Source organism: Pongo abelii, chromosome 12, assembly GCF_028885655.2.
Source record: "Pongo abelii isolate AG06213 chromosome 12, NHGRI_mPonAbe1-v2.0_pri, whole genome shotgun sequence".
NCBI lineage: Eukaryota > Metazoa > Chordata > Mammalia > Primates > Hominidae > Pongo > Pongo abelii.
In genome coordinates this window covers 105331302-105358575 of record NC_071997.2, presented here as the reverse complement: position 1 = coordinate 105358575, position 27274 = coordinate 105331302, and the positions used below count along the sequence as shown (strand labels likewise).

The window sequence follows — 27274 nt, the reverse complement described above, 5'->3', positions numbered from 1 at the left end:
GTCCTCTATGCATACTTGAAAGGACCCAGTTGAAAGGGGAAGGTTGATAATGATAAGGCCCCAGGTAGAAGAGAATGGGAAACTCTAATGATAACATGAACTGATATTTAATGAATGTTTACCCTGGGCCAGGTGTTCCAATTGCTTTTGAGCCCACAGGAAGGAAAGGTTAATCTTTTCCTTTGAGATTAGAACCAAGATTTTTTTTTTTTTTTTTTTTTTTTTAGGTGGAGTCTTGCTCTTGTCGCCCAGGCTGGAGTACAGTGGCCTGATCTCAGCTCACAGCAACCTCTGCCTCCCCGGTTCAAGTGATTCTCCTGCCTCAGCCTCCTGAGTAGCTGGGATTACAGGCGCCCACCAGCACGCCTGGCTATGCTGGCCAGGCTGGTTTCGAACTCCTGACCTCAAATGATCCGCCCGCCTCAGTCTCCCAAAGTGCTGGGATTACAGGCATGAGCCATCGCGCCCAGCCCAGAGCAAAGATTCTTAACCTCAATTTCCTGAAATTATATCCTAAATTTGTTGGGTAAGTGCATTTTTTAAAGTACAAGAGAAGGCCCATAAGTTACATTAGATTTCAAAAAGGGTGTTTGAGCCCCCCTCTTCCAAAGATAGAAGAATCAAGGAAGAAAGGGTAAAATATATACATATATATATGTATATATTTTTGAGACGGATTCTCACACTCTGTTGCCCAGGCTGGAACGTAGTGGTGCAATCTTGACCTACTGCAACCTCTGCCTCCTGGGCTCAAGTGATCTTCCCACCTCAGCCTCCCAAGCAGCTTGAGAGAACAGACATGTGCTACCTGCCTGGCTAATTTTTGTATTTTTAGTAGAGACGGAGTTTTACTAAGTTGACCAGGCTGGTCTCGAACTCCTGACCTCAAGTGATCCGCCCACCTTGACCTCCCAAAGTGCTGGGCGTGAGCCACCGCGCCCGGCCGAAAGATTGGTTTTAAAAACTAGTATTTTGAGATGATGAGAAAACGAGAGGGTTTCTGCCAGATGTCCTTTCTCCCAGTGAAACAGGATTAGAGATTCCCTTTAAGGACAGTAAAATTTGGTGATTGTGACATTTCCAAGTTCTGTTGATTGATTCATCATCTTCCCTCCATCATACACATCTAAGGGCAGAGTGAAGTTCCATCCTGAAGGCTCCGCGCTTAGTTTTGGCAGATTAATAGCTCACCAAGAATTTATCATCTTTTCTTTCCACTAACTCGAAACCAATCTAAATTCTTTCCAAACATCTTCTCAACGTAGTCTCCTTTGATGAAATTTACTGTTTCGGATTCTAGACTTAGCTCTTACCAACTTAACTTTCGGTTAATAGCTTAATACCTCTGATTCAGGTTTGTGCATTTGTCAACTACCATTGAATGATAATTTCAATGAGTTCGTTCTTATGAGGATCAAATGAAATAACATCTGTGAAAACCTCTTACAAAGTTTAAGCAAATAGTGCTAAGCAATCACCAAGAGTTAACTACTAATTTTCAGTGTTAGGTAATTTTTAAAAGCTTTCCGGAGAATTGGCGTCCTGCACACCAGTCTCGTTCCAAAATAATGCAGGCGGGGGCTGGGGTGGGGGCGCTCCTCTCGGACTGAGGCTATGTCTTTCGCTCCTTTTGTCTTTTCCGGGCATTAGAACTGTCATGGCGCCTTCAAGAAGAGGTAGGAGGCCCTCCCTGCGTCCAGCAGAACCATCTGGGGCACCTGGACCCGGCGGTGGGGTGGACAGAGAGACGAGCGCCAGCTGGGACCGAAAACATCGACCCCTCCGAGAGGTTTCGGCCGGACCGGCGCAAGGGGAGGAGAGCGGGTGGAAGCCTACCCCAGCGAACGCCCGCAGGCCGGGCCCCGCCCACCCAGAACGTCGCCCAATGGAAACCTGCCGGCGGTGCGGCACCGCCCATCTGTTGGTCGGGACGCCGCGAGGGCGGGGCCCGCAGTTCGGTTGCGCTGCGGAGCGCAGCTGTGAGGGAGTCGCTGTGATCCGGGGCCCCGGAACCCGAGCTGGAGCTGAAGCTGAAGCGCAGGCTGCGGGGCGCGGAGTCGGGAGGTGAGCGCCCAGGGAAAAGAGGGCCCTGGAGGGAGGGGTTCGCGAGAGAGCGGAAGGATCGGCCTCTGAGGCCCGGGACGGTGGGACCCGCCAGGCGGGTGCTGAAGGCGGCCCTGCTCACTCAGTAGCCCAGGCCCGATCGGGCCCTGCCTGCTGGAGCCGAGGGGCCGGCTTCGGCCCCGCAGTCGCTGCTTAGCTCTCCCCGGCCTCTCTGGCTTGGCGGCGGCGCCCCGGGATTCTGCGGGCGCGGGTCGGGAGGCCCTGGCGTTCGCTTGGAACTCCGGCTGCGAGAGGCGGGGCCCGGCGGCCGGGGGCGGGGGCGGGGGCGGTGGTCGCGGCCCGACGGCCTGCGGAAGCTCGGCGGCCTGGCCGGGCCTGCTCGCGGGGCGGTGCGCAGACTGCGCGGGGGCGTGGCCTGCGCCCCTGACTGCGCTGTCGGGCCGGCCTTTGATGAGGTGGCCGCCGCTGGCTCCCTGGGCCCCAGCCTGGTTCCCGCGCGGGCCGCGGCTGCCTTCCAGACGCAGGGCATGCGACCTGTTGGAGTGTGAAATTCTAGGGGCCGGGTTCCTCCCCAGAGCGGTTTTATTTCCGACTGGACTGTGCTGCGGGTCTCAGAGGCCCTCTGGTCCGCTCAGGGTGAGGACAGCTGAGAGGCCCGGGCCCGCGAGCTCTTGCGGAGGAGTTGACACGCAGAGGGGCTGCTGTCCAATAAACGAAAGTCTCGGGGAAAAACTTTGCAGGGCGATCTGCATTACTCCAAAGTGAACACACTGCATGTCTCAGGGTGGCTGGAGGCGGTGAGGAGAATCCCCTTATGGGCGTATATGAGCTTTTCCATGTGTGATCTCTTTAAAACCTCTCAGCGGCTCCGAGGCAAAACTCCCAGTGTCGCAGAGGTTTCTTCATCAATAGTAGTAGTGCTGGAGGATCTTGGGCACTGCCCTCATTTTGCCTGCGAAGGAAAAATTAGGAAGGGACAAAAAGTCACAAAAATTAGGAAGGTGGGGGGGATAAGCAAATTCCAAGGGCATCTATCTCTGATGAAGGGTTGGTGTCTCCTGTGGTGCCCTACTGTGGATTAGTTGTTTGTGCCCTTGGTCCAGAAGTTTCTTTGGAGCCCATTGGCTACAGCTTTCCTGTATTAGAATTCTACTGTTATTTCCTACTGTAGTCTGGCTGGGAATTTTATTTAGTTGTTCAGATTCTAGATGCATTCAGTGAATGCAGCTGCTCAAGGAAGTAACTAATAGTGTCTTACCATTTTCTTAGCTACTTTTCAGAAGAAGGAACATGATCTCTAACAGAAGTTTTCTGGTAGATTACTAAAACAGGCAGATAGTAGCTTTCCTGGCTGGCTGAGTTAAATCCCTCTCCAGCGATCCTCCCACTTCAGCCTCCTAAGTAGCTGGGATTACAGGCATGAGCCAGCGCGCCTGGCAAATCTCTCTAGAATAAGTCAGGATCTAGAAAATAACATAGGGAAAGAATATCTTGCCAGATTTCCTTTGTACTGCCTATTGCTCTTTGGTGTTTACTAGACTGTCTTCTAATAAAAATCTCCTGAGTTGAGTTAAACGTAGTGTAGATTGGGGGCAGAGATGGGCACAAATGGGCATCAGAGAGTTCTAAAAATAAATGTGGGCTTTTCAAAAGATTGGTGTGTTGACTGGAGACTTCTGAACTTAGAGGAGCACATTTACTTTCCAGGGTATCACTTTTTCTTTTCTTTTCTTTTTTTTTTGAGTCATAGTCTCACTCTGTCACCTAGGCTGGAGTGCAGTGGCGCCATCTGGGCTCACTGCAACCTCCGCCTCCTGAGTTCATGTGATTCTCGTGCTTCAGCTTCTTGAATAAGCTGGGATTACAGACGTGCGCCACCACACCCTGCTAATTTTTGTATATTTTTGTATTTTTTTTTTGCCCAGGCTGGTCTTGAACTCTTGAGCTCAAGCAATCTGCCTGCCACCATCTCCCAAAGTGCTGGGATTACAGGCGTGGACCAGCTTGCCCGGCCCAGGGTATCTCTTTCATACTTCAGAGAACTCTCTTGAGCCGAGCACACACAGGTTCCAACTCCTTCACAGTCTTTGTTCTTAGAGATATGAAATAACATTAAGTGGTTGTCTTGTAACTTTTTGTACAAGTTAATGGCATTTAGCTCTTGAGAATTCTTTTTCTTCAAGTACCCGTGACCCTGAAAAAAATGTTATGCTGTATAATACTTTTTACTATAAAAGTTGTACGTTGAGTTATTGGTACTTGTAAGACATAACCTAGGCCAGGTGTGGTGGCTCACGCCTGTAATCCCAGCACTTTGGGAGGCTGAGGCGGGCAGATCATGAGGTCAGGAGATTGAAACCATCCTGGCTAACACGGTGAAACCCCATCTCTACTAAAAATACAAAAAATGAGCTGGGTGTGGTGGCACGTGCCCGTAGTCCCAGTTACTTGGGAGGCTGAGGCAGGAGAATCGCTTGAACCTGGGAGGCGGAGGTTGCAGTGAGCCGAGATTGCGCCACTGCACTCCAGCCTGGGTGACAGAGTGAGACTCCATCCCCTCTGCCAAAAAAGAAAGAACCTATATCAGATCTAGTCCCCCAGAGAATGGAAACTTCAGAGCCTTTGAGCAATGTGAATGAAATGAAAGCTGGAAGCTTAAAGTCTTAGCTCTGACTTGAATTTGTGGCTGCTTGAATGTGGGCATTTATTTTGTTTGTTATTGTATCTCAAGGACTTAGCCCAGTGCTTGGCCCACAATAAATGCTTAATAAAACATCTGTTAAATGAGTGAATGAAAAAAAAATGTTGTTAACCAATACCCATTTGTCACACTCACATCACAGGAAAGGTGAGGTCATCAGGGAGGAAGTCACTAACAACTGCCAGTCATCTGCCTCAAGGGTAGCCTCACCATGGACTAGTGGGCTTGTTCTGTGTAGAGAAGGGATGGATAGTGAATGCCAAGGTTAGTTCTAGCTGGGTAAATTAGCCAAGGGTTTCAGCTGGATAAGTTGGCTGAGGGTGCTACAGGTCTAGCCTTAAGGCTGTCTCAGTGAAACATTTTGGAGTCTGGAGTCATCTGTTCTGAATAGCGCCCACATAGTTTATATTTTTTTATTTTTTGAGACGGAGTCTCACTCTGTTGCCCAAGCTGGAGTGCAGTGGCACGATCTCAGCCCACTGCAACCTCTGCCTCCCGGGTTCAAGTGATTCTCCTGCCTCAGCCTCCTGAGTAGCTGGGACTACAGGTGCGTGCCACCACACCCAGCTAATGTTTTTATTTTTAGTAGAGACAGGGTTTTGCCATGTTGGTCAGGCTGGTCTCGAACTCCTGACCTTAGGTAATCCACCTACCTCGGCCTCCCAAAGTGTTGAGATTAAAGGCGTCAGCCACTGTGCCCAGCCACACATAGCTTAATTCTTGAGCACAGTACAAATAGGGTGTACTTGGGGATTCAAAGGGAAGCCTATTGGATGAGTATTTGCCAAGAAGCAATGGAGCACCTGATTTTGCTGTTGATTTGAACCTTACTCTAAGTGGGGTTAGACTGCCATAAATCTTGTGTTTGTCATTCCTGGGTAGGTCATCTTCAACTAAGATAGCTCCCCTTCTCTAGACTACAGTTAGGAGAATAGTTAATGTTTCAATATTTAGGACTGATTCTGATTTTGGATTTAAAGGAAACAAAGGTGGTGTGTGTTTTCTGTTTTTAATTTTTAAAAGTTTTGTGTAGAGACTGGGGTCTTGTTATGTTGTCCAGGCTGGTCTCAAATGCCTGGCCTATTTTCTTTTCTTTTGAATTTGCAGATGAAGTATTAGGATTATTAAATCTTGTTGTTGTTGTTGTTGTTGTTGTTGAGACAGGGTCTCCCTCTGTTGCCTAGCCAATGGCATGATCATAGCTCACTACAGCCTCAAATCTTGGGCAATCAAGTGATTCTCCCATCAGCCTCTCGGGTAGCTGGGACTATAGCTGTGTACCACCTTGCCCTGCTAATTTTTAAATTTTTTTGTAAAGATGGGGTCTCACTTTGTTGCCCAGGCTGGTCTCAAACACCTGGCCTCAAATGAACCTCTTGCCTCGGCTTCTCAAAGTGCTGGGATTACAGGGGTGAGCCACTGTGCTCAGCTGGATTACTAAATTTTTTTTTGAGATGGGGTCTTGCTCTGTCACCCAGGCTGGAGTGCAGTGGCGCCATCTCAGCTCACTGCAACCTCCGCCTCCCTGGTTCAAAAAAATTCTCCTGTCTCAGTCTCCTGAGTAGCTAGGACTACAGACACGCGTCACCACACCCAGCTAATTTTGTATTTTTAGTAGAGATGGGGTTTCACCATGTTGATCAGGCTGGTCTTGAACTCCTGACCTCAGGTGATCTGCCCACCTCAGCCTCCGAAAGTGCTGGGATTACAGGCATGAGCCACCGCGTCCAGCCTGGATTACTAAATCTTTACAGATGTATCCTGACTTTCTCTGCCTTCTCCGTCTGTATTTGCCCCAACCAGTGCAGGCCTGAGTGTTCCTTCCAGCATGTCGGAGGGGGAGTCCCAGACAGTACTTAGCAGTGGCTCAGACCCAAAGGTAGAATCCTCATCTTCAGCTCCTGGCCTGACATCAGTGTCACCTCCTGTGACCTCCACAACCTCAGCTGCTTCCCCAGAGGAAGAAGAAGAAAGTGAAGATGAGTCTGAGATTTTGGAAGAGTCGCCATGTGGGCGCTGGCAGAAGAGGCGAGAAGAGGTAAGGTTATGGTACAGTCACTCTTGGGCGAGTGAATTCTGGAAAGGTGAGAACTGGAAGAGCAAAGTCTTAAAAGAGGCCGACCAAACTTCAATAGGTTGGGGGCTAGGAGGAGATGATCATATGGTGTGTTAAAATGGAGGATTTGTGAGATAAGTTTAATTCTCTTTCATATGAATTTCTTCTCAGGTGAATCAACGGAATGTACCAGGTATTGACAGTGCATACCTGGCCATGGATACAGAGGAAGGTGTAGAGGTTGTGTGGAATGAGGTACAGTTCTCTGAGCGCAAGAACTACAAGCTGCAGGAGGTAGGTGATGCTGAAAAGGTGAAGCCTGGGGAATGTTGGAACACTGATGTTAGCGAGGAATTGGTGTTGGGAAGCTGCCCATGAGGAGAGTATGTTGGGGTTAGATCGTTTCTGGGGAGGGATAGGGAATGGCTTTTCAGGATTATTACAGTGATTTGTGAACTCTGTTATTCCACTGTCTCCCTTGCTTTCAGGAAAAGGTTCGTGCTGTGTTTGATAATCTGATTCAGTTGGAGCATCTTAACATTGTTAAGTTTCACAAATATTGGGCTGACATTAAAGAGAACAAGGCCAGGGTAAGAATTTTTTCCCCATATTTCCTGAACTTACTGCAAAGAGACTAGCTACATTTATTACTGTTCCTTTTACATTCAGATTAAAACAAGGTAGTTTTGAAACAGAACTGAAATCAGCTGCAATGGCGATAAGAGTAGGGCTTCAGTTGTCACCTGTGCCTTTTATGTGGCTATAGATTGGGCAGAAAATGAGTGAACTTTTGCTTCCTTCTTCCCATAACTTTTATTGCTTAATAGTTTTCATTGCCCTATTTAGTCTAAGTAAGTAAAGCTAAGAACAAAAGGAGAGAAATTTTAACAAACTTTCAAATTTAAAATATGTTAACAAGGGAAGGGATCATTTCTACTATAAGGCCCTTTAGTAAGTGCTTTGCCTCCCCAGGTCATTTTTATCACAGAATACATGTCATCTGGGAGTCTGAAGCAATTTCTGAAGAAGACCAAAAAGAACCACAAGACCATGAATGAAAAGGTATAGAAGGAGAGCAGACAAAGTTTTAGGCTGGTTTTTGGGGGTGGTTTTAAAAATGACTGTGTTAATAATGAAGCTGATCAGGAAGGGATGGAAGGAGCTAGTGGGAGAGAGTTAAGAGAGGGAATTACTGCTGACCCTTGGATCAAACCTTGTTCCAGGCATGGAAGCGTTGGTGCACACAAATCCTCTCTGCCCTAAGGTAAGTAGTACCTGGTTAGTTTCTTACCCATATTTCCTGATGTAGTTACTCCAAACAGATTTCAGGGCACTACTCTTCTGTTCTATTCTGCCTCTCCCCACTTTCTTTGAATCATATACTGTCAAGATTAGGCCCCCTACGGGTCTTTTAAAGGGTGCATCCTAACGCCCTAACCACGACACTTACCTCCTGCCTCTTTCTCCTAGTGCTTATTCAGCTATTTAAATCATCAGGCATAATGGAGATTCAGAGTGTGGGGGTTATCTTTATGGTGACCAGCAGGAGACCTGGCCCTTGCTCCTCTTAACCCTTGGGTTCCCCCTGCCCTTAATTTCCCAGTGGCCCCTCTAACAGCCCAGTGCCCCCACAGCTACCTGCACTCCTGTGACCCCCCCATCATCCATGGGAACCTGACCTGTGACACCATCTTCATCCAGCACAACGGACTCATCAAGATTGGCTCTGGTGAGGGGAGGGAGAGGTTCTGGGCAGGGGAGCCTCGGGAATTTGGGAACCATGGGGGTAAGATGAAAGGAATGGGGGATAACAGAGCAAAACTCTGAGGTGTGGGCTGGTGAGAAGAGAAAGGACCTTGCTAGGGGTAATTCATAGGAGAGGCCAGTTAATTAGTGGAGAGGGGGTAGGATATATAATCTTACACCTTTTTGAAGGGAAAATTGGGGTTAATACAGAGATACTGATAGGAGGCTGGGAAAGGGCAAGAGATGGGTTTGAGGTTTGATTTGAGTCCTGGGGCCAGACCCTGCCAGAGGAGGTTCCAGGCTGTGCCTGCTGTGAGTGCTTTCATTTGCTGTGTATTTGTATGCAGTGTGCAACATTTCTGTGTGCTGTGTCTGTGTGGTATTTGTGTGTCCATTTGTCTGGGGCTTGGCTGCTCCATCGCTCACAACTTTTCTCTGTTTTCCTCCCTCCCGCTTACGGGCTGCTCTGTTCCCAACAGTCTTTCATAGGATTTTTGCTAATGGTGAGAGCTCCCTCTGCCCCACTTGGGGCTCTGTTTGTGCTCCCTCTGCTCCCTTGGCGGCTGCCCAGTGCATGCAGTCGTGGGAGCAAACCCTCTTCCCCTATCTTCCCTGCCTAATTATGCCTGCTTAGCTTCTGCCCTGCCAGCCCTCCGCCTGCTTGCCCCTCCATAACCTGCTTGTTTCCTGTGGATTCTGCCTGGCTGGCCACCTACCTCCTGGATTCATGTTCTCCCTCATCATCAGGCTAGTTCCCAGATCATACTGTGCTCCCAGATTCTGTGTGACTTGTAGTCATTGTTTATGATCTGAGTGAGTCCAAATTGGGCCTGGTCCTGGTTCCTCGTTCAGCCCTGTGGCAGGCAGTGTTGAGGAATAAGGGGGTAGAACAGGAGTCTAAAACGTTTTGGCTGATTAAAAGTGGAACAGATTCAAGGGTATTAGCTCAATTCTGAGCTGTTTTTGAGTTTCACTCAGCAAAGGTGGGTAAGAAGGAGGCTACCTCCTGAGCTGTATGTTAATACTTCTTATCCTTATTTATCCAAGTTCCTGAGGTCTCCAATTGTCCCAGATTAGGAAGGGCTGTCTGTGTTTTTATGTTATTTGCAGGGTGGATGAAAAAACTAAAACCAAATACTTTCATGTGAGCAGGGATTAGATGTACCTGGGATTTAGGGAAGGTGAACGTGGTACAAGTGAAAATTTTTCCTTAAACTTCATTGCTTCTAGACCAGCCTGAAGCCCCTGTGTATCTGTTAATGTAGTCTGGTGCTTTTGTTGCTCCTGATCTAGGGACATTAGATGAGAAGCAGTAGGCCTAAGAAAGGGGAGGTAGGTGGCATCCATGTGTGGTCTGTAGTTCAGGACAGGAAAGGGAATACGTTTGTGCCTGTTGAGGGTCATCAGAAAGGAGACTTCAGGAGAGAATTTGGCTTTTGGGGCCTCTCTCTGGAGTGAGACTATTCTTCGTTGATGGTGGTCAGATTGTGGGTGTCTCCCCTACTCCCAGTGGCTCCTGACACTATCAACAATCATGTGAAGACTTGTCGAGAAGAGCAGAAGAATCTACACTTCTTTGCACCAGAGTATGGAGGTGAGCCGTCCTGCTTTCTCTGCCCTGTCCTCATCCCCCTGCTTTTGCACCTTATAACTTGAGGTACAGAGGCAATATAACTGAAACTTCTAGGCCTTCTCTACCAGCATACAAAATATTTTTCTTTCTTTTTTTTTTTTTTTCCTAAGGCATTCCTGCCAACCCTAGCCCCCAATCCTCTGATTAACCAAAGCCTTCTCTGTTTTCCCTAGAAGTCACTAATGTGACAACAGCAGTGGACATCTACTCCTTCGGCATGTGTGCACTGGAGGTGAGGGGACTGGAGGGGAGGGGGGAAAGGGGTCAAATGAGAAGATGGAATTGGGAATGGAGGGAGGACAAGTAAGGCGCTGGCTTGGAGGGAGTGATTGTGGGAGCACTGAAATTCTTAGGTGTCTACTTTTTTTTTTATTCTTCCTCACTGAAGATGGCAGTGCTGGAGATTCAGGGCAATGGAGAGTCCTCATATGTGCCACAGGAAGCCATCAGCAGTGCCATCCAGCTTCTAGAAGACCCATTACAGAGGGTAAGGATCTTCAGGATCACTCCCTCCTCAACTGACCTTCAAATGTCTTCTGGTTTTTCTTCCTTTGTACCCACTGGGCATATGCTCCTAAGAGCTAGGGAACATAACGGAAAGGACACGAAAAATCTACAAACATTTTCTTAGGAGGTGCCTACCATGTTTTTGCATAGAAACACACAGGTAAGGGGGTTAAGATGGATGATACTGGGGTTAAAAGTTGTGTGTTGGAAGCCAGGCATGGTGGCTCACGCCTGTAATCCCAGCACTTTGGGAGGCCGAGGCGGGTGGATCACAAGGTCAGGGGATCGAGACCATCCTGGCTAACATGGTGAAACCCCGTCTCTACTAAAAATACACAAAAAATTAGACAGGTGTGGTGGCTGGCGCCTGTAGTCCCAGCTACTCGGGAGGCTGAGGCAGGAGAATGGCGTGAACCTGGGAGGCAAAGCTTGCAGTGAGCTGAGATCGCGCCACTGCACTCCAGCCTGGGCAATAGAGCGAGACTCCATCTCAGAAAAAAAAAAAAAAAAAAAGTTGTGTGTTGGCTGGGCGCAGTGGCTCACACCTGTAATCCCAGCACTTTGAGAGGCTGAGGCGGGTGGATCACTTGAGGTCAGGAGTTTGAGACCAGCCTGGCCAACATGGTGAAACCCTGTCTCTATTAAAAATACAAAAATTAGCTGGGCATGGTGGTGTGTGCCTGTAGTCCCACCTACTCGGGAGGCTGAGGCAAGAGAAACGCTTGAACCTGGGAGGCGGAGGTTGCAGTGAGCTGAGATTGGGCCACTGCACTCCAGCCTGGGCAAGAGAGCGAGACTGTCTCAAAAAAAAAAAACAAAAAAAAAGTGTGTTAATTTAAATGTGTCTACGTGGAGGTAAATTAATTTGATGGTTACTTCAGGCAATTGCTGTATATTCTCAGACAGCCATTTTTATATTTTTAAGCACATCAGTCAATTTAAATTAAACCAGCTGTTTGGGATTTTATATTTATACAGTTTTAGTTAGGGACAGTGCCCTGAAATAATGAGCTAAGATTTAAAAGACATAAGGTTATGAATCAGTTGATAGACTATAGTAAGTAGAGCCTGGACAGGAAGGTCCAAACAAGAACAGTTTGTAACTCATTAGATAAGTATAGTAGGGAACAGGAGAGAAAAGAAGACTAGTGGGAAGTCAGGAGGATAGTGTGGAGTAAGTTTCTACTTCAACATTGAGGTGGAGTATTCAAGTCAAAGATTAGGTATGTGACCTTGTTAGCCTTCAAGGTTAAAAGCAGGAAAGCAGGTTAATTGTCATGGGACGTGCAGGAGGTAGAAAAGGAGGTGGTGGTGGAACATGGTGGCTCATACTTTTAATCCCAGCACTTTTGGAGGCTGAGGTAGGAGGATCACTTGAGCTCAGGAGTTTGAGACTAGCCTGGGCAACGTGGCAAAACCCTATCTCTATGAAAAAAAAATAAAAATTATCTGGGTATGGTGGCACATGCCTGTGGTCCCAGCTACTCTGGAAGCTGAAGTGGGAGGATTGCTTGAGCCCAGGAGGTTGAGGCAGCAGTGAGCTGTGATTGTGCCACTGTACTCCAGCCTGGTTGGCACAGCAAGACCCTGTCTCAGGAAAAAGAAAGAAAGAAAATAAGGCAGAATGGTTAGAGGAATCCTGGGAAATTCAGTGAATTCAGTGATTGTGGGCAAAGGAAATTGTGATACTAGGCTTGTGAAATAAAAAAGATGGTGAATATTGATCACATTGGGTAAGTTTGGGAAGAGAGAAGCTAAATTTGGCAAGATTTAGAAAAGAAGATAGGCAGTGAGTTGACTAATAAAGCAGAGAGGTAGAAACTAAGGAAAAAGAAAGTGTGGGGCTGGGCGCGGTGTCTCACGCCTGTAATACAGGCACTTTGGGAGGCCGAGGCGGGTGGATCACGAGGTCAGGAGATCGAGACCATCCTGGCTAACACAGTGAAACCGTCTCTACTGAAAATACAAAAAATTAGCCGGGCATGGTGGTGGGCGCCTGTAGTCCCAGCTACTTGGGAGGCTGAGGCAGGAGAATGGCGTGAACCTGGGAGGCAGAGGTTGCAGTGAGCCGAGATTGCGCCACTGCACTCCAGCCTTGGCAACAGAGCAAGATTCCGTCTCAAAAAAAAAAAAAAAAAAAAGTGTGAACATTAAAAAAGAAAGCTTGTGGTTGGAGAGCAGAAAAATAATTAAAACCAGAAAGGCAGTGGATGGTATCTTTCATATAATATCTTACAGTTTTTGAAGCCCTTTCAGGTGCATTTGTCAATATATTGTTTTCTCAGCAAGTGCTGAGCCCCTACTATGTACAAAGCCTTGTGCTAAGTAGAATGAGAGCTACAAAGATGAACACATTGAGGGGCTTGCCAGATGCCTGCTCCAGTTCCTTGTTTCCTTTTCTAGGAGTTCATTCAAAAGTGCCTGCAGTCTGAGCCTGCTCGCAGACCAACAGCCAGAGAACTTCTGTTCCACCCAGCATTGTTTGAAGTGCCCTCGCTCAAACTCCTTGCTGCCCACTGCATTGTGGGACACCAACGTGAGTCGTCTTGGCCCTATGGGGAATAGTCTTCCAATCTGGAGCCCTGTAACTATCACTGGCATGCTTGCTTTCCTCTTCTATTTCCAAAGGGATTCTTTTTTTTTTTTTTTTTTTTTTTTTTTGAGACAGAGTCTCACTCTGTCTCCCATGCTGGAGTGCAATGGCTTGATCTCAGCTCATTGTAACCTCCAGCTCCCAGGCTCAAGCGATTCTTGTGCCTTAGCCTCCCGAATAGCTGGGATTACAAGCATGTGCCACCATGCCTGGGTAATTTTTGTACTTTTAGTAGAGATGGGGTTTCGCCATGTTGGCCAGGCTGGTCTTGAACTCCTGGCGTCAAGTGATCTGTCTGCCTCGGCTTCCCAAAGTGCTGGGATTACAGGCATGAGCCACTGTGCCAGGCCTCCAAAGGGATTCTTTACCCCTTTGCCTGCATGCCTTCTATGACATTTAATCTGACTATCCCTTCATAACATCCCACTCTATCATGCCCTCCAGACATGATCCCAGAGAACGCTCTGGAGGAGATAACCAAAAACATGGATACCAGTGCCGTTCTGGCTGAAATCCCTGCAGGACCAGGAAGAGAACCAGTTCAGACTTTGTGAGTAACTGAGAGGGTCTGAAAGGGGCAGATTGGTCACTACCACTCTTGAGGCTCTGTAAACTGTCCATTCTCTGGGAATGCTTGAATTTGCTATTTTGCTTGTTTCCTTCCTTCCATCTCCTTTCTCTTTTCTTGTCCAGGTACTCTCAGTCACCAGCTCTGGAATTAGATAAATTCCTTGAAGATGTCAGGTAAGAGCAGAGTGAGAAGGCAGGCTTTCTTGAGGAAGCAGGCAGGGTTGGGTATCCTAAGACGTTCACAGAGCCCATGTGACCTGTCTTCATCTCCCTCCAGGAATGGGATCTATCCTCTGACAGCCTTTGGGTTGCCTCGGCCCCAGCAGCCACAGCAGGAGGAGGTGACATCACCTGTTGTGCCCCCCTCTGTCAAGACTCCGACACCTGAACCAGCTGAGGTGGAGACTCGCAAGGTGGGGGCTGTGTGGGTGTGGATTGTCTCCATGGTTGTGGTGGAAGGGAGAGAGGACATCTCAAATAAGGCTCTGTCCTTTAGAGAAAATGCTCCCTAGCAGCCATGCCCTATGGGCTCGAAAGACGTCTGGGTATTGGGTTTTTTACGGACAGGTCTCTAGAGTGACCCTCTCTTCCCTCCCTAGGTGGTGCTGATGCAGTGCAACATTGAGTCGGTGGAGGAGGGAGTCAAACACCACGTAAGGCTCAGGGCTAGGGTTGCACAGGGCTAGTGGCCAGAGGGTAGGGAAGAACAGTCTCATTTTCTGACTGTCCTATTCTCCAGCTGACGCTTCTGCTGAAGTTGGAGGACAAACTGAACCGGCACCTGAGCTGTGACCTGATGCCAAGTGAGTCTCCCCTTTCCCTCAGAGGATGGAGAGTCTATGAGCCTTATCTTTTAGGGACATATTCAGGGGTGGGGGAGGTGACAAGGCAGTAACACATTGACTCACATAGAATGACTATCTTCGACCCTAAAGCAGTGGGTGGATCTGACAGTTTAGCCCTGGTGGGGCTGTCTGAAGGGCCCCAGGTCCCTCAGTCCCGTACTGTACTCACCCCCTCCTGTTTCTTTGTCAGATGAGAATATCCCTGAGTTGGCGGCTGAGCTGGTGCAGCTGGGCTTCATTAGTGAGGTGAGGTTTCTGCCTTCATCTGCCCTGGCTGCCCCCATGCCTTCTCTTCTCTCAGCCCCCATCTCATTGAGCTCTTCTCCCCTAGGCTGACCAGAGCCGGTTGACTTCTCTGCTAGAAGAGACCTTGAACAAGTTCAATTTTGCCAGGAGCAGTACCCTCAACTCAGCCGCTGTCACCGTCTCCTCTTAGAGCTCACTCGGGCCAGGCCCTGATCTGCGCTGTGGCTGTCCCTGGACGTGCTGCAGCCCTCCTGTCCCTTCCCCCCAGTCAGTATTACCCTGTGAAGCCCCTTCCCTCCTTTATTATTCAGGAGGGCTGGGGGGGCTCCCTGGTTCTGAGCATCATCCTTTCCCTCCCCTCTCTTCCTCCCCTCTGCACTTTGTTTACTTGTTTTGCACAGACGTGGGCCTGGGCCTTCTCAGCAGCCGCCTTCTAGTTGGGGGCTAGTCGCTGATCTGCCGGCTCCCGCCCAGCCTGTGTGGAAAGGAGGCCCACGGGCACTAGGGGAGCCGAATTCTACAATCCCGCTGGGGCGGCCGGGGCGGGAGAGAAAGGTGGTGCTGCAGTGGTGGCCCTGGGGGGCCATTCGATTCGCCTCAGTTGCTGCTGTAATAAAAGTCTACTTTTTGCTAAAAGCGTCGTGTGTTCGCGCCTTTCCCGCCAGGGGGAGCGGGCCCGGGGCGGAGGCGGGGCTCAGGTGGGAGGGGGACCCGGGACGGAGGCGGAGCCCAGGTTGGGGCGGGGCCGGGCCCAGGTAGAGCGGCCCTGCGGCTGGCGCGGCGGACGGGATGAGGCGCTGCAGTCTCTGCGCTTTCGGTAACTTCCGGGCCCTGGCGTCTAGTCTCCTTCCCCTGGGGCCACCTTTGGCCCGTCCTACTGCCCGCGGTTAACCCGCCGCGAGCCGCCTCTCTCCTCCCCGCCCGACTCAACCCTGCCCTCCCCCGTGCTTTGCAGACGCCGCCCGGGGGCCCCGGCGGCTGATGCGTGTGGGCCTCGCGCTGATCTTGGTGGGCCACGTGAACCTGCTGCTGGGGGCCGTGCTGCACGGCACTGTCCTGCGGCACGTGGCCAATCCCCGCGGCGCTGTCACGCCGGAGTACACCGTGGCCAATGTCATCTCCGTCGGCTCGGGGCTGCTGGTGAGCGCGGCAGGCGACCCGGGGCGGGGGCCGGGCTCCCGGAGAGCCCAGCAGGCCAAAGGCTTTGTGTCTTCCACAGAGCGTTTCCGTGGGACTTGTGGCCCTCCTGGCGTCCAGGAACCTTCTTCGCCCTCCACTGGTGAGAAGGGACTTCCTGGAGCTTTTAACGAGTAGGCTTGAGTCAGGGAAATGGGGGCTGACTGAGCTTGGTCTTTCAATAGATTGGAGGAGCCTCAAATAGAGAAACTGGGTGTCTAGTCACTGGGAGAGTTAGCCAGGCCCAGGCTGCTCACCCTGATCTCCTGTCTCTGCCAGCACTGGGTCCTGCTGGCACTAGCTCTGGTGAACCTGCTCTTGTCCGCTGCCTGCTCCCTGGGCCTCCTTCTTGCTGTGTCACTCACTGTGGCCAATGGTGGCCGCCGCCTTATTGCTGACTGCCACCCAGGACTGCTGGATCCTCTGGTACCACTGGATGAGGGGCCGGGACATACTGACTGCCCCTTTGACCCCACAAGAATCTATGTGAGCACATTCTCTTCCTTCTTGTGGTCTACAAAGCCTTGGTCCTGCCCTTTTAATTTCCCCTATTTGCTGCACTTGCCCTACTCCCTCCTACTCCTCATCCTTCTTGCTTTTCAGGATACAGCCTTGGCTCTCTGGATCCCTTCTTTGCTCATGTCTGCAGGGGAGGCTGCTCTATCTGGTTACTGCTGTGTGGCTGCACTCACTCTACGTGGAGTTGGGCCCTGCAGGAAGGACGGACTTCAGGGGCAGGTAAGGAAGGTGAACAGGAAGGGTTCATTCCACAGAGATTGGCTGTGTTGAAAAGATGCTGACTGGCTGGGTGCGGAGGCTCACACCTGTAATCCCAGCACTTTGGGAGGCTGAGGCAGGCGGCTCACTTGAGGTCAGGAGTTTGAGACCAGCCTGGACAACATGGTGAAACCTCGTCTCTACTAAAAATACAAAAAATTAGGTGGGGTGGTGGGCGCCTGTAATCCCAGCTACTTGGAAGGCTGAGGCAGGAGAATCGCTTGAACCCGGAAGGCGGAGGTTGCAGTGAACCGAGATCGCGCCACCGCACTCCAGCCTGGGCGACAGAGCGAGCCTCCATCACAAAAAACAAAACAAAAAAAAGATGCTGACCTATCATTCAGGGCGAGGGTGTCTAACTCCACCTTCTTCTGCAGCTAGAGGAAATGACAGAGCTTGAATCTCCTAAATGTAAAAGGCAGGAAAATGAGCAGCTACTGGATCAAAATCAAGAAATCCGGGCATCACAGAGAAGTTGGGTTTAGGACAGGTAATGGGCCTTGAAGGTGGTGGCCCGGGTAAGAGTGGGGGCAGGGAAGTGCTCTTAGAACTGGGTCTAGGTCTTGCCATGCTGCTTTCCCCTCTGACCTGGGTTGGTTCTCCCCTCTGTCCAGCAGGTGCTGTTCCGAGACTCAGTCCTAAAGGGTTTTTTTCCCACTAAGCAAGGGGCCCTGACCTCGGGATGAGATAACAAATTATAATAAAGTAACTTCTCTTTTCTTCTACTTGATTATGATTCCTTTTGGGGAAAAGGCACTGTGTGGTGTTAGGAATGACTTTGATCAAAGAATACAGTGGTCTCAATTATTTATAAAACTTTAATGAGGGAGAGGCCCTAACTCTTCCTCAGCTCTACCGACTACTGAAAGGAAAAGCTGGTGCTGGGGAGCCCTCCACACCACTGACTGATGAATTTCAGCACGTCCTGGCACACTGGGCTGTGGGAGGTCTGTGAGCAAATGGAAGAACATGAGAGCAACTTGTTAATGCTGGAAATAGGAAATCAGCTCCATTGCAGGCTTCAGGGTCTGCATCTGCCTTCCTGTAATCCCACCCATCTTTCTAGTGTGTATGTGGGTTTTTTGTTTGTTTGTTTGTTTTGAGACGAAGTCTTGCTTTGTCGCCCAGACTGGAGTGCAGTGGCACAATCTCAGCTCACTGCAACCTCCACCTCTCAGGTTTAAGCGATTCTCCTGCCTCAGCCTCCTGAGTAGCTGGGATTACAGGTGCACGCCACCATGCCTGCCTAATTTTTGTATTTTTAGTAGAGAAGAGGTTTTAACCATGTCGGCCAGGCTGGTCTCAAACTCCTGACCTCAGGTGATCCGCCCACCTTGGCCTCCCAAAGTGCTGGGATTACAGGTGTGAGCCACTGCACCCGGACTTGTTTTTTTTTCTTTTTTAGTACTGCCCTCTCTGCCTTCATTCTTCAAGTCCCCCTCTCTAACCTTGATGGCCATAAGGAATTTATTCCAGTTGTCCTTGTTAGCAGCCTTCCCTGGCCGCTTAAATTCAATTTTGTTCCTCAGAATGGGGTATCCTGTGGAGGAAGAAAAAATGATGAACTGGGGTTTGAGAGAGATTGAGGAGGGAAAAATGAGGAGCAGCCTGGGGGGTAGAAAGCACGGTCCTGTCTTTTGTACTCTTTACTGAATCCTAGTAAAATTAAGTTTATTGATCCTGCTGCTTTCCACCCACCACAGGATCTGGGGTGCTGTAGGCTTCTATACCTGTAATAAGGCAGGGCAGGGCTCGAACCCCAGTGCTCGCTGCCACTAGGGAGGCCTCATAGGCGCCACGCTCATCCCGAGGCAGAACCTGCTCCAGCCGCTGGTCCATGGAGACTGTAAGCACCCAGTCTCGAACCTCTTCTCTCTCAGCCTCCTGGAAAGGACAAGAGGGAGTGGTAGCTTCACACAGGGCAGGGCAGGGCAAGTTGGGGTGGATGGGTGAGGAGGGGTTTGCTAAGCCCTCATCCTGTATACCAGCTTTTAGCCACAAATCCTCCTTGGATTGGGGGATGCAGTCACAGCCTTTTCTTTCTACTTTGCTTCTACTTTCACTGAAAGAACAGTGAGGGCTGAGGTCCTTCCAAAGATGGTAGCACAAAGATATTCTCCCTCCTCAAGGCACTCACACTGGTGAGGCCTTCCTGTTTTCCAACCCTGTGCCCTTACCGGTACATGCTGCTTAGCTGGGAGTGGCACCTCAAAGGGAATATCTGTATCCTGAAAATCAGAGTGGTCAAGGCCATCTAGAGTCCCTTCCTCGATTGCCTGCAGTAGAGTGGGTAACCATGAGCTAGGCACAGCTTGCGACCGGCAAAAACCTCCACCCTCGGGGCACAGCTTCCCTACTCACATCGGTCAGATCCAAAAAGCGATTGAGGAAGATGAATGCCATGTTATCCCAGCCAACTGCCTGCAGCAGAGAAGAGTTGCAAATGGGAGTGAACAAGCTGGGTTTGAATGCTACTTCTCTGGGATCCAGATGCAAATGGGAGTGAGCAAGCTGGGCTTGAATGCTATTTCTCTGGGATCCAGGGAGAAAAATCCAGGAAGACATAGGAGGACTACATCCTCTGTAACATCAGCCCTACACTCAGCTTTCCTCTACCAGAGCAGAAGGGATATTCTATTTTCCAACCTTTGACTTCCTCCCATCTGCCCCACCCTTCCTCGTCCCAGCTCACCTTGGCAGCAATGCCTGCTTCATAGAAGGCTTTATCTACAGGTAGTAGCTGGGTGTGACGCAAGAGTGAAACAGAAAGCCTGGCAGCCACAGTTTCCTGGGATTAAAGTCAAAGCATTATGAATATGGCACTAAAGTGACTGAGCTACCAGACCAATGATCCTGTAAGGCAGCCACAGAACTAAAAAACAACAATTATTATTAAACTGCTCTGGATCTCAAGCTGTTCTGGGTATTAGTTTTTTTTTTTTCTTTCTTTCTCTGAACAAGATACCTGGGCCTAGGTTCAATTCTTTTTTTTTTTTTTGAGACAGAGTCTCACTCTGTCGCCAAGGCTGGAGTGCAGTGGTGCCATCTCAGCTCATTGCAACCTCTGCCTCCCGGATTCAAGCAATTCTCGTGCCTCAGCCTCCTGAGTAGCTAGAACTACAAGCGCACATTACCATGCCTGGCTAATTTTTAAGTTTTTAGTAGAGATGGGGTTTCACCACGTTGGCCAGGCTGGTCTCGAACTCCTGGCCTCAAGTGATCCACCTGCCTCGGCCTCCCAAAGTGCTGGGATTACAGGGGTGAGCCACCATGCCCGCCCACCTAGATTGTTTCTAAGGTTCTTTCCACTTCTAGAATTCTATCATCCAAGTACATGAAATAAATATACAGTGAACAGTCAAAAATAAGCCCAGAATATGTGTACATTATAAGAGGTGAATAAAGAAATAATGGGATTTGGATCTTTAAACATAATGAGGCTGAGGCTGTGTGGGCACAGAGCCCTAAAAAGGTCGGAAGAAGAAAACCTCAGCAAGGGCTAAAGATTTGTTTAGACAGAAGAGAAGCTGAAAGACAGGTGGGGAGATTCAAGAGCCCAAGCTGAAGTATCCAGAATGTGAATCAATTCAGCTTTATACCTTTGCAGATGAGCCCTTCTGACTGAGTGCTCCTCCGCCCCCCTACATCTCACCAGCTGTTTGACACTCTGGGCTGCAGAGCGTGTGGCATAGTAATGAGCAATCAGCAACATCGTCTTGAACTCCTCATGGGCTGGAGAGTTTGCCTCACTGGACTTCACCAGGTTTTCACACTAAAGGGGGGAGACAGCACAGCCTGGCTCAGGGGTCAGAGGAGTGCCAGGGCCATAGAGTGGTCTCTGATGGCCACCTGGCAGAGGAAGGTAAAATACATCTGAGAATAAAGGTTTATGTGCATCAAAGAAGAGATGAGGACAAGGACAGACAGAGCAGCCCTTCTGCTTCCTCACCAGGTTGAAGAGGACATCTCGAAGATCAGCCCAGCTATGATAGGCCTCGGCACAGTTGGTTCCAGGAGAGCTCACCATGTCAGTGAAGATCCTTTTGTAGATATTGAAGTTCTAGAGGTATAGGGAAGAAGGGCATCTGAGAAGGGCACAGCTAGAAGAGAAAGTCAGTGGAAGTGGGGCCAAAGGGAGGAGAAACAGGCTTTGTGTGTAGAAATGGGTGTGTGTGTGTGTGTGTGCAAGGGCTGGGGGGACAGTGGCAGATTTTTATTTTTTAAAATTTATTTTTTATTTTTGAGACAGAGTCTTGCTGTGTTGCCCAGGCTGGAGTGCAATGGCATGATCTCGGCTCACTGCAAGCTCTGCCTCCCAGGTTCACGCCATTCTCCTGCCTCAGCCTCCTGAGTAGCTGGGACTACAGGCGCCTGCCACCACGCCCAGCTAACTTTTTATATTTTTAGTAGAGACGGGGTTTCACCGTGTTAGCCATGATGGTCTCGATCTCCTGACCTCATGATCCGCCTGCCTCGGCCTCCCAAAGTGTTGGGATTACAGGCGTGAGCCACCATGCCCGGCCAACAGTGGCAGATTATTAAGTGATTATTTTTAATGAAGTGAATTATTTTTAAGTGCTGATTATTTTTGATAAAGAGAAAAGAGGAAGAAATAACTTTCTTAGCTGGTGCTGTGTGAGTATAGGCAACTGTACAAATGTAAATGCAAAGTCACAACATTAATGGGCTGTGACTCTCAGATCAGGGAGCAGTGTTCATTCTCTGGAGGAAGTCAATAAAGGCCCTAGAGGTGTGTGCAGGATTCATCTCTGAAAGACAGGTGCCTGTGTATTTGCCAACAGCATGGGGAGCTCCACGGGTGTTTCTTCAAACAGAAGTTGTAAGTTTCTGCAAACCTCCCCATGCTCTTAGCAAATACACAGCCTCCAGAGAGGCTGTACATTTCTGGAGATGCGTGGGGGGGCTCTGGGCATGACGTTCTCTAAGGGTAGAATCCTCTGAGAAGATAGTTCCTGAGAAGATAGGTGGTTCTAGAGGAGAAAGAGTTTTCTTGTGGAAACATTCAACCCAAGGAGAAGGCTGGTACCTGTGGGTTAGCAGGGGCTCCATGCTGTACATACAGGGCCAATGCTTGGGCAGAGCTACCCTCCCGGATCAAGTGAGTTGCATACAAAGCCACGTACTTGTGCAGAATCTTGTAGTTCTGTACAGGGGTGAAGGAAAAGCATGAGTGAGGTTGGGATTAGCAAGACCAAGCAGTGAGGTGACTTGAGGCCATGTATTTGTAGAGGGGAAAAAGGGTATATGCAAACCTCTGACCCCAGTTTCAGACTGAGCTTCTCTGACGACCATTAGAAATCTTTGGGCTTCAGGTTTTTGTGGAGGTAGGGGAGATGCATCTTTGAGGCAGGTGGGGAATCAAGGGAAAATGTAAAGAAAAACTGGGAATGGGAAGAGAGCAATACCTGCTTGGTAGCTGTTTCAATGCACTTGTCCCACTGGCCCTGCTCCACATACAGGTCCAAAGCAGCTATCACATCCACACCCACCAGCTGGGTCAATGGAAGACAGAGTTACAAGAGAAGAGAGATGACATGAGGGAAAGAAGAGGGAGAGAATCTTGTGAGTCTCTCCCTGCATTCTGCCTCCTGCTAACTCTGCAAGTCTCACCGAGTCCACTTTGCCCTGGTTCTTGAGGAACTCTTTATAATGCTGGTCCACATAGTCTTCATACCTGTGAAGATGTTCAGAGAGCTCCATCTTCATGTTCCAGAATACCAACCCTCCCTGTAAGACTTTCTCCCAGTCTTTACAAAAGGAAGTAAAAGAGAATTTCGCAGTAAGAAGGGGTTACAAGCTTACCTGGGATCTAACTCCTTAGCTACACGCTTCGCCTTGTTCCACTCCTCACCCTCGATGAAAGCATCGATTGCTTCCTTGACAAGGTCCAGATTCAGATAGAGCTCTGCAGCCTGCACAATGGGAAATCAGCGTGGAGACTTTCTCCTCGCTCCCAGTCTCCCCGCTGTGAGCTCTCCCATCTGTTTCCCCAGGACTGCAAGCCATGCCCACCAGGAGGCCCACCTCACACACCTTCCTGGGTGTAGATGTCACCCTTGCACCCATCTCTGTGAAATCTATTTCTGTTCCATCTCAGCATCCTACTTACTGCACTGTGCTTTCCAATTCCAATCAGCTGGGGTCCTACAGCCAGAACGACTTCCATATTACGTTGGGGAGGCAGAAACTTGATGGAGAGTTCGGCTGCCTGAGTGGTTGAACAGAAGATGGAAATGGAAATGGGTAGGAGAGACAAATACTGCTGAGTCCTCAGCCTGATCCATTTCATACATTTTTCTCCTCCAGATGCCAACTTTTTCTCTTACTCTCCCCTTCAACCTTGCACCCTCCTGGGCAAAGCCTGGCTCATGGTCCATTAGATCCTTTGATTAGCCATCAGTGGACCTATCTTTCCTCTCGGTTCATTAACTCTTTCAGATACTTCCTGCGCTGCCTGAGGTCACTGCATTTGAACCTTCCACCTTTGACAAAATCATTTTCAAGGTCTTCGTCATAAGTAAAATCTTCGTAGCAGAGTACAGAGAAAGGACTCCTAAAATGAGGAGTCCAGGGCATTATGTAACTATTTGTGTTGGGCTTTTATGAGCTTGTTTCTTCATTCACACACACTGGATTTTGAAGACTTAGTATAAAAAAAGAATGGAAAATATCTAAATAATGTGTGTGAGTACATGTTGAAATGGAAGTATTTTATTTAATTTTTTTGAGACAGAGTCTTGCTATGTCGCCCAGGCTGGAGTGCAGTGGCACAATATCAGCTCACTGCAACCTCTCCCTCCCAGGTTCAAGCAATTTTCTTGTCTTGGCCTCCTGAGTAGCTGGGATTACAGGCACCCACCACCATGCCCGGCTAATTTTTGTATTTTTAGTAGAGACGGGGTTTCACCATGTTGGTCAGGCTGGTCTCAAACTCCTGATCCTCAAGTGATCTGCCCACCTTGGCCTCCCAAAGTTCTGGGATGACAGGCATGAACCACTGCGCCCAGATGAAATGGTGGTATTTTAGATATACTGTGTTAAATAAAATGTATTACAATTATTTTCACCTGTTTCTTTTTTACTCTTTTTAAATGTGGCTACTAGAAAATTTAAATGACATGTATGGCTTACATTTGTGGCCTGCATTATATTTCTAGTGCCAGTGCTGGTATAGATGGTCTTGATGATACCTTTCAACACTTAAAACTCAGAAATTCTACAAACCCAAGTGTTCGATGAGATCACTCTGTTTCCATTATGATGCTGACATCCTTACCAGATTTCAATTTCCACACAATCCAATTTCGCTGTAGTTTATGCTAATCCCCTCTGGTCTTTCCCTCACCTGTTCTCGCCTCCCTTTCTTACTGCCAAGCCCTTCAAAGCTTAATCTGCCCTGTTCGCATCAGGAAGCCATTTTCTGACTAATCTGAAAAAGGTACAGTCATGCCGTGCTCCCAAGTTACATATATCAGATGCTTATTCAATACTGCTGATTAAAATCTGCTAGAACCTCAAAACCAATCATCAACCCCTCTTTCTATTTCTCTCCCTCTAACTTCTAGGGGTTATTGAGTTTTAAGACCTCAAAAGGCCAGGCACGGTGGCTCACGCCTGTAATCCCAGCACTTTGGGAGGCCAAGGCTTGTGGATCATGAGGTCAGGAGATGGAGACCATCCTGGCTAACACGGTGAAACCCTATCTCTACTAAAAAAATACAAAAAAATTAGCCGGGCATGATGGTGGGTGCCTGTAGTCCCAGCTACTCAGGAGGCTGTGGCAGGAGAATGGTCTGAACCCGGGAGGTGGAGCTTGCAGTGAGCCGAGATCGCACCACTGCACTCCAGCCTGGGCGACAGAGCAAGACTCCATCTCAAAAAACAAACAGACAAAAACCCCTCAAAACCTAAGGGAAATTTTGCAGGGGCATCACCATACGAATATGTCATTTAGAGGGCCAATCTCACCCCCCTCGTGACCGCCACTCACATTTCACTGTATCTAAGGTGCATCATTTAAACTGTACCTGCATCCCAATTTTTAAATATATTAAAATACAATTTCATATATATATGTGATTGTTAACTTTATGTATCAATTTGGGCTACAGGGTATCCGGGTATTTGGTCAAACATTATTCTGGGTGTTTCTATAAGTGTTTTTGGATGAGGTTAACATTTAAATTGGTAGACTGAGTAAAGCAAATTGCCCTCTCTACTGTGGATAGACCTCATCCAATCGTTTCAAGGCATGAACAGAACATAAAGGCTGGCTCCTTCCCAAGTTAGAGAGAATTCTTCCTGTTTGACTGCCTTTAAACTGGGACACTGGCTTTTTCCTGCCTTCAGATTTGAACTGAAACATCAGCTCTTCTTGGGTCTCAAGCTTGCTGGCCTTCAAACAGGAACTACACCATCAGTTCTCCTGGGTTTTCAGTTTGCCAGCTCACCTGCAGATCTTGGCCTTGTCTATCTCCATAACTGCATGAGCCAATTCCTTTTAATAAATCTCTTTATATACATGTACACACATATACCTACAGTCATGCATTGTCTAATGATGGGTATGTTCTGAGAAATGTGTCCTTAGGGGATTTCATCGTTACGTAAACATCATAGCACAAACCTAGATAGTATAGTCTACTACACACCTAGGTAGAGGTTGCGTAGAGCTTATTGCTCCTAGGCCACAAATCTGTACAGCACATTTCTGTGCTGACTACTATAGGCAACCATAACACAATGGTAAGTATTTGTGTATTGAAACCTATTTAAGGCCAGGCGTGGGATCACCTCAAGTGATCCACCCACCTCAGCTTCCCAAAGTGCTAGAATTATAGGCGTGAGCCACCATGCCTGCCCATGTGGTCTACTGTTGACCAAAACGTTGTTATATGGCCTATGACTGTATATATCCTGTTGGTTTCTCCAATACAGTATGTCTTATTATTTGTGACACATACTGGCCTGGCTTAATTTGCTGGAGGCTTCTTTTCAGGAAATGTTGGGTGGGGGAGGCGGAGCCCATGCTTTTTTTCATGTTCCCTGTCTGGCCAGTCCAGCTCCTGTCCAAGTCCTCCCTCCTTCACAGAGCCTTCCTGACCCCTCTAGCCCACAGAGATCTCACTGTTCTCTGAACTCTACTTTCAATCATGCACTTTAGTCTTTACTCAGATATGATAGTAATTGAGCCATTTATTGGTCTAATTCCCTTAACTTTTGGCTGTCAGGGCTCTGTCTTATATCTACTTTTACAGCCTTCAGAGGTTCTGGCTCTATCATCCAGCAGGCACTCCACAGCTTCCTGCTACCTGATTGAAAAGAAAAAGACACAAGAGGAAAGAGCTGCAGATGTGAGAAGCAGAGCCGAGTGTGAACAGAGGCCTAGGGAGAAGGAAGGCCAGAAAGGGCCTGCTGCCCTCACCTTCATCCAGCACTTCTCCGCCAGGTCGCTGTTTCCAGAGTCTCGCACTTTGAGGTAGCAGTCCACGGCACGGCTGTACTCTCCAGCCTGCTCCCAGTGTCGAGCTTGTTCCACAAATCCCTCCACACCCCTGTGGAGATGAGAGCGCTGGGACTTGGCATGGTGGGGGGGGGGCAGCGTGCTCTATCCTGTGTACGCGTCATGACCCTCCCAGCCCTGCCAATGCTGCCTGGACCTCTGGCCTCATACCTGGTCCCCTTCTTAGTAGCTTCCCGCTCATATTCTTCCTGCAGAGCCTCCAGCTGACTGGGCACATAGTCCTTGCAGATCCGCAGAGCGTCACTCCATAATCCAGCCTCCTGCTCAGATTTCCAGGTATCAAGAGGGCAGAGGCAGGCCTGACAGCTTCCCACTGCCACACAGGTGCTCTGGCCCACAGACTCCTGGGTCCTTGGACCTCTCTTCTCCTCCTCTTTCCTGTCTTTCCCACTCCCCAATACTAACCTCCCTGATCTTTCTTCATACCAGGGGTCAGTGTGGCTCTCTGTGGGCTCTTAGAACCCCTCCCCCCTCCCCTCATGGCCCTGCATCCAGTGCCCCACCTTATAATAACTGAGGGCCAGGCCTGGTCTCTGGGCCCGGAGCAGCAGCCCTTCTGCTTTCTGAAAGTCCTTCTCCTCCAAGGCCCCCCGGGCCTGTCCCACAAGCACCTCGGCGACACTGTCAGGGTCGTGAGCCTCAGCCACACGCTGAGCTGCCTCCCAATCCTGGTTATGGACAAACCTGCCTCCAGGTGGGGACAGAGGAAAGACTGAGTATAGGACTGAGGCCCCAATAGTGGGAGACAAACAGCCATGTCACTGAGGGGTGTAACACTGGTTTGTTCTAGGTTTGAATGAAGGTCAAGATAATCAT

At 49.1% G+C, this 27274-nt stretch overlaps 3 protein-coding genes and 1 long non-coding RNA gene across 10 annotated transcripts in view; 2 read left to right on the top strand and 2 right to left on the bottom strand.

Moving 5' to 3' along the window:
* The first annotated feature begins 227 nt into the window (after window positions 1–227).
* NRBP1 (nuclear receptor binding protein 1) lies at window positions 228–15597 on the top strand. 3 transcript variants are annotated; one of them, XM_063713224.1, is made up of 19 exons: window positions 228–526; window positions 1651–2064; window positions 6569–6803; window positions 6993–7115; window positions 7310–7411; window positions 7794–7883; window positions 8045–8085; window positions 8456–8550; window positions 10078–10161; window positions 10374–10432; window positions 10589–10687; window positions 13111–13243; window positions 13745–13850; window positions 13994–14044; window positions 14148–14283; window positions 14470–14523; window positions 14610–14673; window positions 14906–14961; window positions 15047–15597. In XM_063713224.1, exons 1-19 carry the CDS (start codon window positions 453–455, stop codon window positions 15149–15151), a joined length of 2121 nt encoding a protein of 706 aa, XP_063569294.1. In that variant the 5' UTR covers window positions 228–452; the 3' UTR covers window positions 15152–15597.
* On the bottom strand, window positions 2630–15073 carry LOC129057564 (uncharacterized). The gene is made up of 3 exons (XR_008522199.1): window positions 14885–15073; window positions 4901–4995; window positions 2630–3016 (listed from the first exon to the last, which is right to left on the bottom strand). It is a non-coding gene; the product is annotated as an uncharacterized LOC129057564 (long non-coding RNA).
* Window positions 15598–15693: 96 nt separating the features above from the next.
* Window positions 15694–17752, top strand: KRTCAP3 (keratinocyte associated protein 3). 2 transcript variants are annotated; one of them, XM_009237449.3, is made up of 7 exons: window positions 15694–15778; window positions 15917–16101; window positions 16181–16240; window positions 16417–16623; window positions 16741–16875; window positions 17292–17404; window positions 17532–17752. In XM_009237449.3, the coding sequence occupies exons 1-6, from the start codon at window positions 15751–15753 to the stop codon at window positions 17397–17399; spliced, it is 723 nt and encodes a 240-aa protein (XP_009235724.1). In that variant the 5' UTR covers window positions 15694–15750; the 3' UTR covers window positions 17400–17404; window positions 17532–17752. The 2 variants fall into 2 exon arrangements, with proteins under 2 accessions (XP_009235724.1, XP_002812225.1); XM_002812179.4 differs by having other exon boundaries at window positions 17529–17752.
* Window positions 17719–27274, bottom strand: part of IFT172 (intraflagellar transport 172) — a 44625-nt gene continuing 35069 nt past the window's right edge. The window contains exons 33-48 of one of the 4 annotated variants that reach the window (XM_054547700.1): window positions 26962–27142; window positions 26609–26718; window positions 26360–26489; window positions 23045–23143; window positions 22738–22847; window positions 22546–22609; window positions 22341–22427; window positions 21962–22078; window positions 20864–20974; window positions 20567–20686; window positions 19607–19702; window positions 19276–19446; window positions 19092–19190; window positions 18645–18798; window positions 18363–18454; window positions 17719–17863 (exon numbers count right to left, since the gene is read on the bottom strand). In XM_054547700.1, coding sequence (XP_054403675.1) covers window positions 17774–17863; window positions 18363–18454; window positions 18645–18798; window positions 19092–19190; window positions 19276–19446; window positions 19607–19702; window positions 20567–20686; window positions 20864–20974; window positions 21962–22078; window positions 22341–22427; window positions 22546–22609; window positions 22738–22847; window positions 23045–23143; window positions 26360–26489; window positions 26609–26718; window positions 26962–27142 — 1831 coding nt within the window. In that variant the 3' untranslated portion in view covers window positions 17719–17773. The remainder of the gene's footprint in view (window positions 17864–18362; window positions 18455–18644; window positions 18799–19091; window positions 19191–19275; window positions 19447–19606; window positions 19703–20566; window positions 20687–20863; window positions 20975–21961; window positions 22079–22340; window positions 22428–22545; window positions 22610–22737; window positions 22848–23044; window positions 23144–26359; window positions 26490–26608; window positions 26719–26961; window positions 27143–27274) is intronic. The other 3 variants (XM_024242626.2, XM_054547702.1, XM_054547701.1) reach the window with 3 other exon arrangements.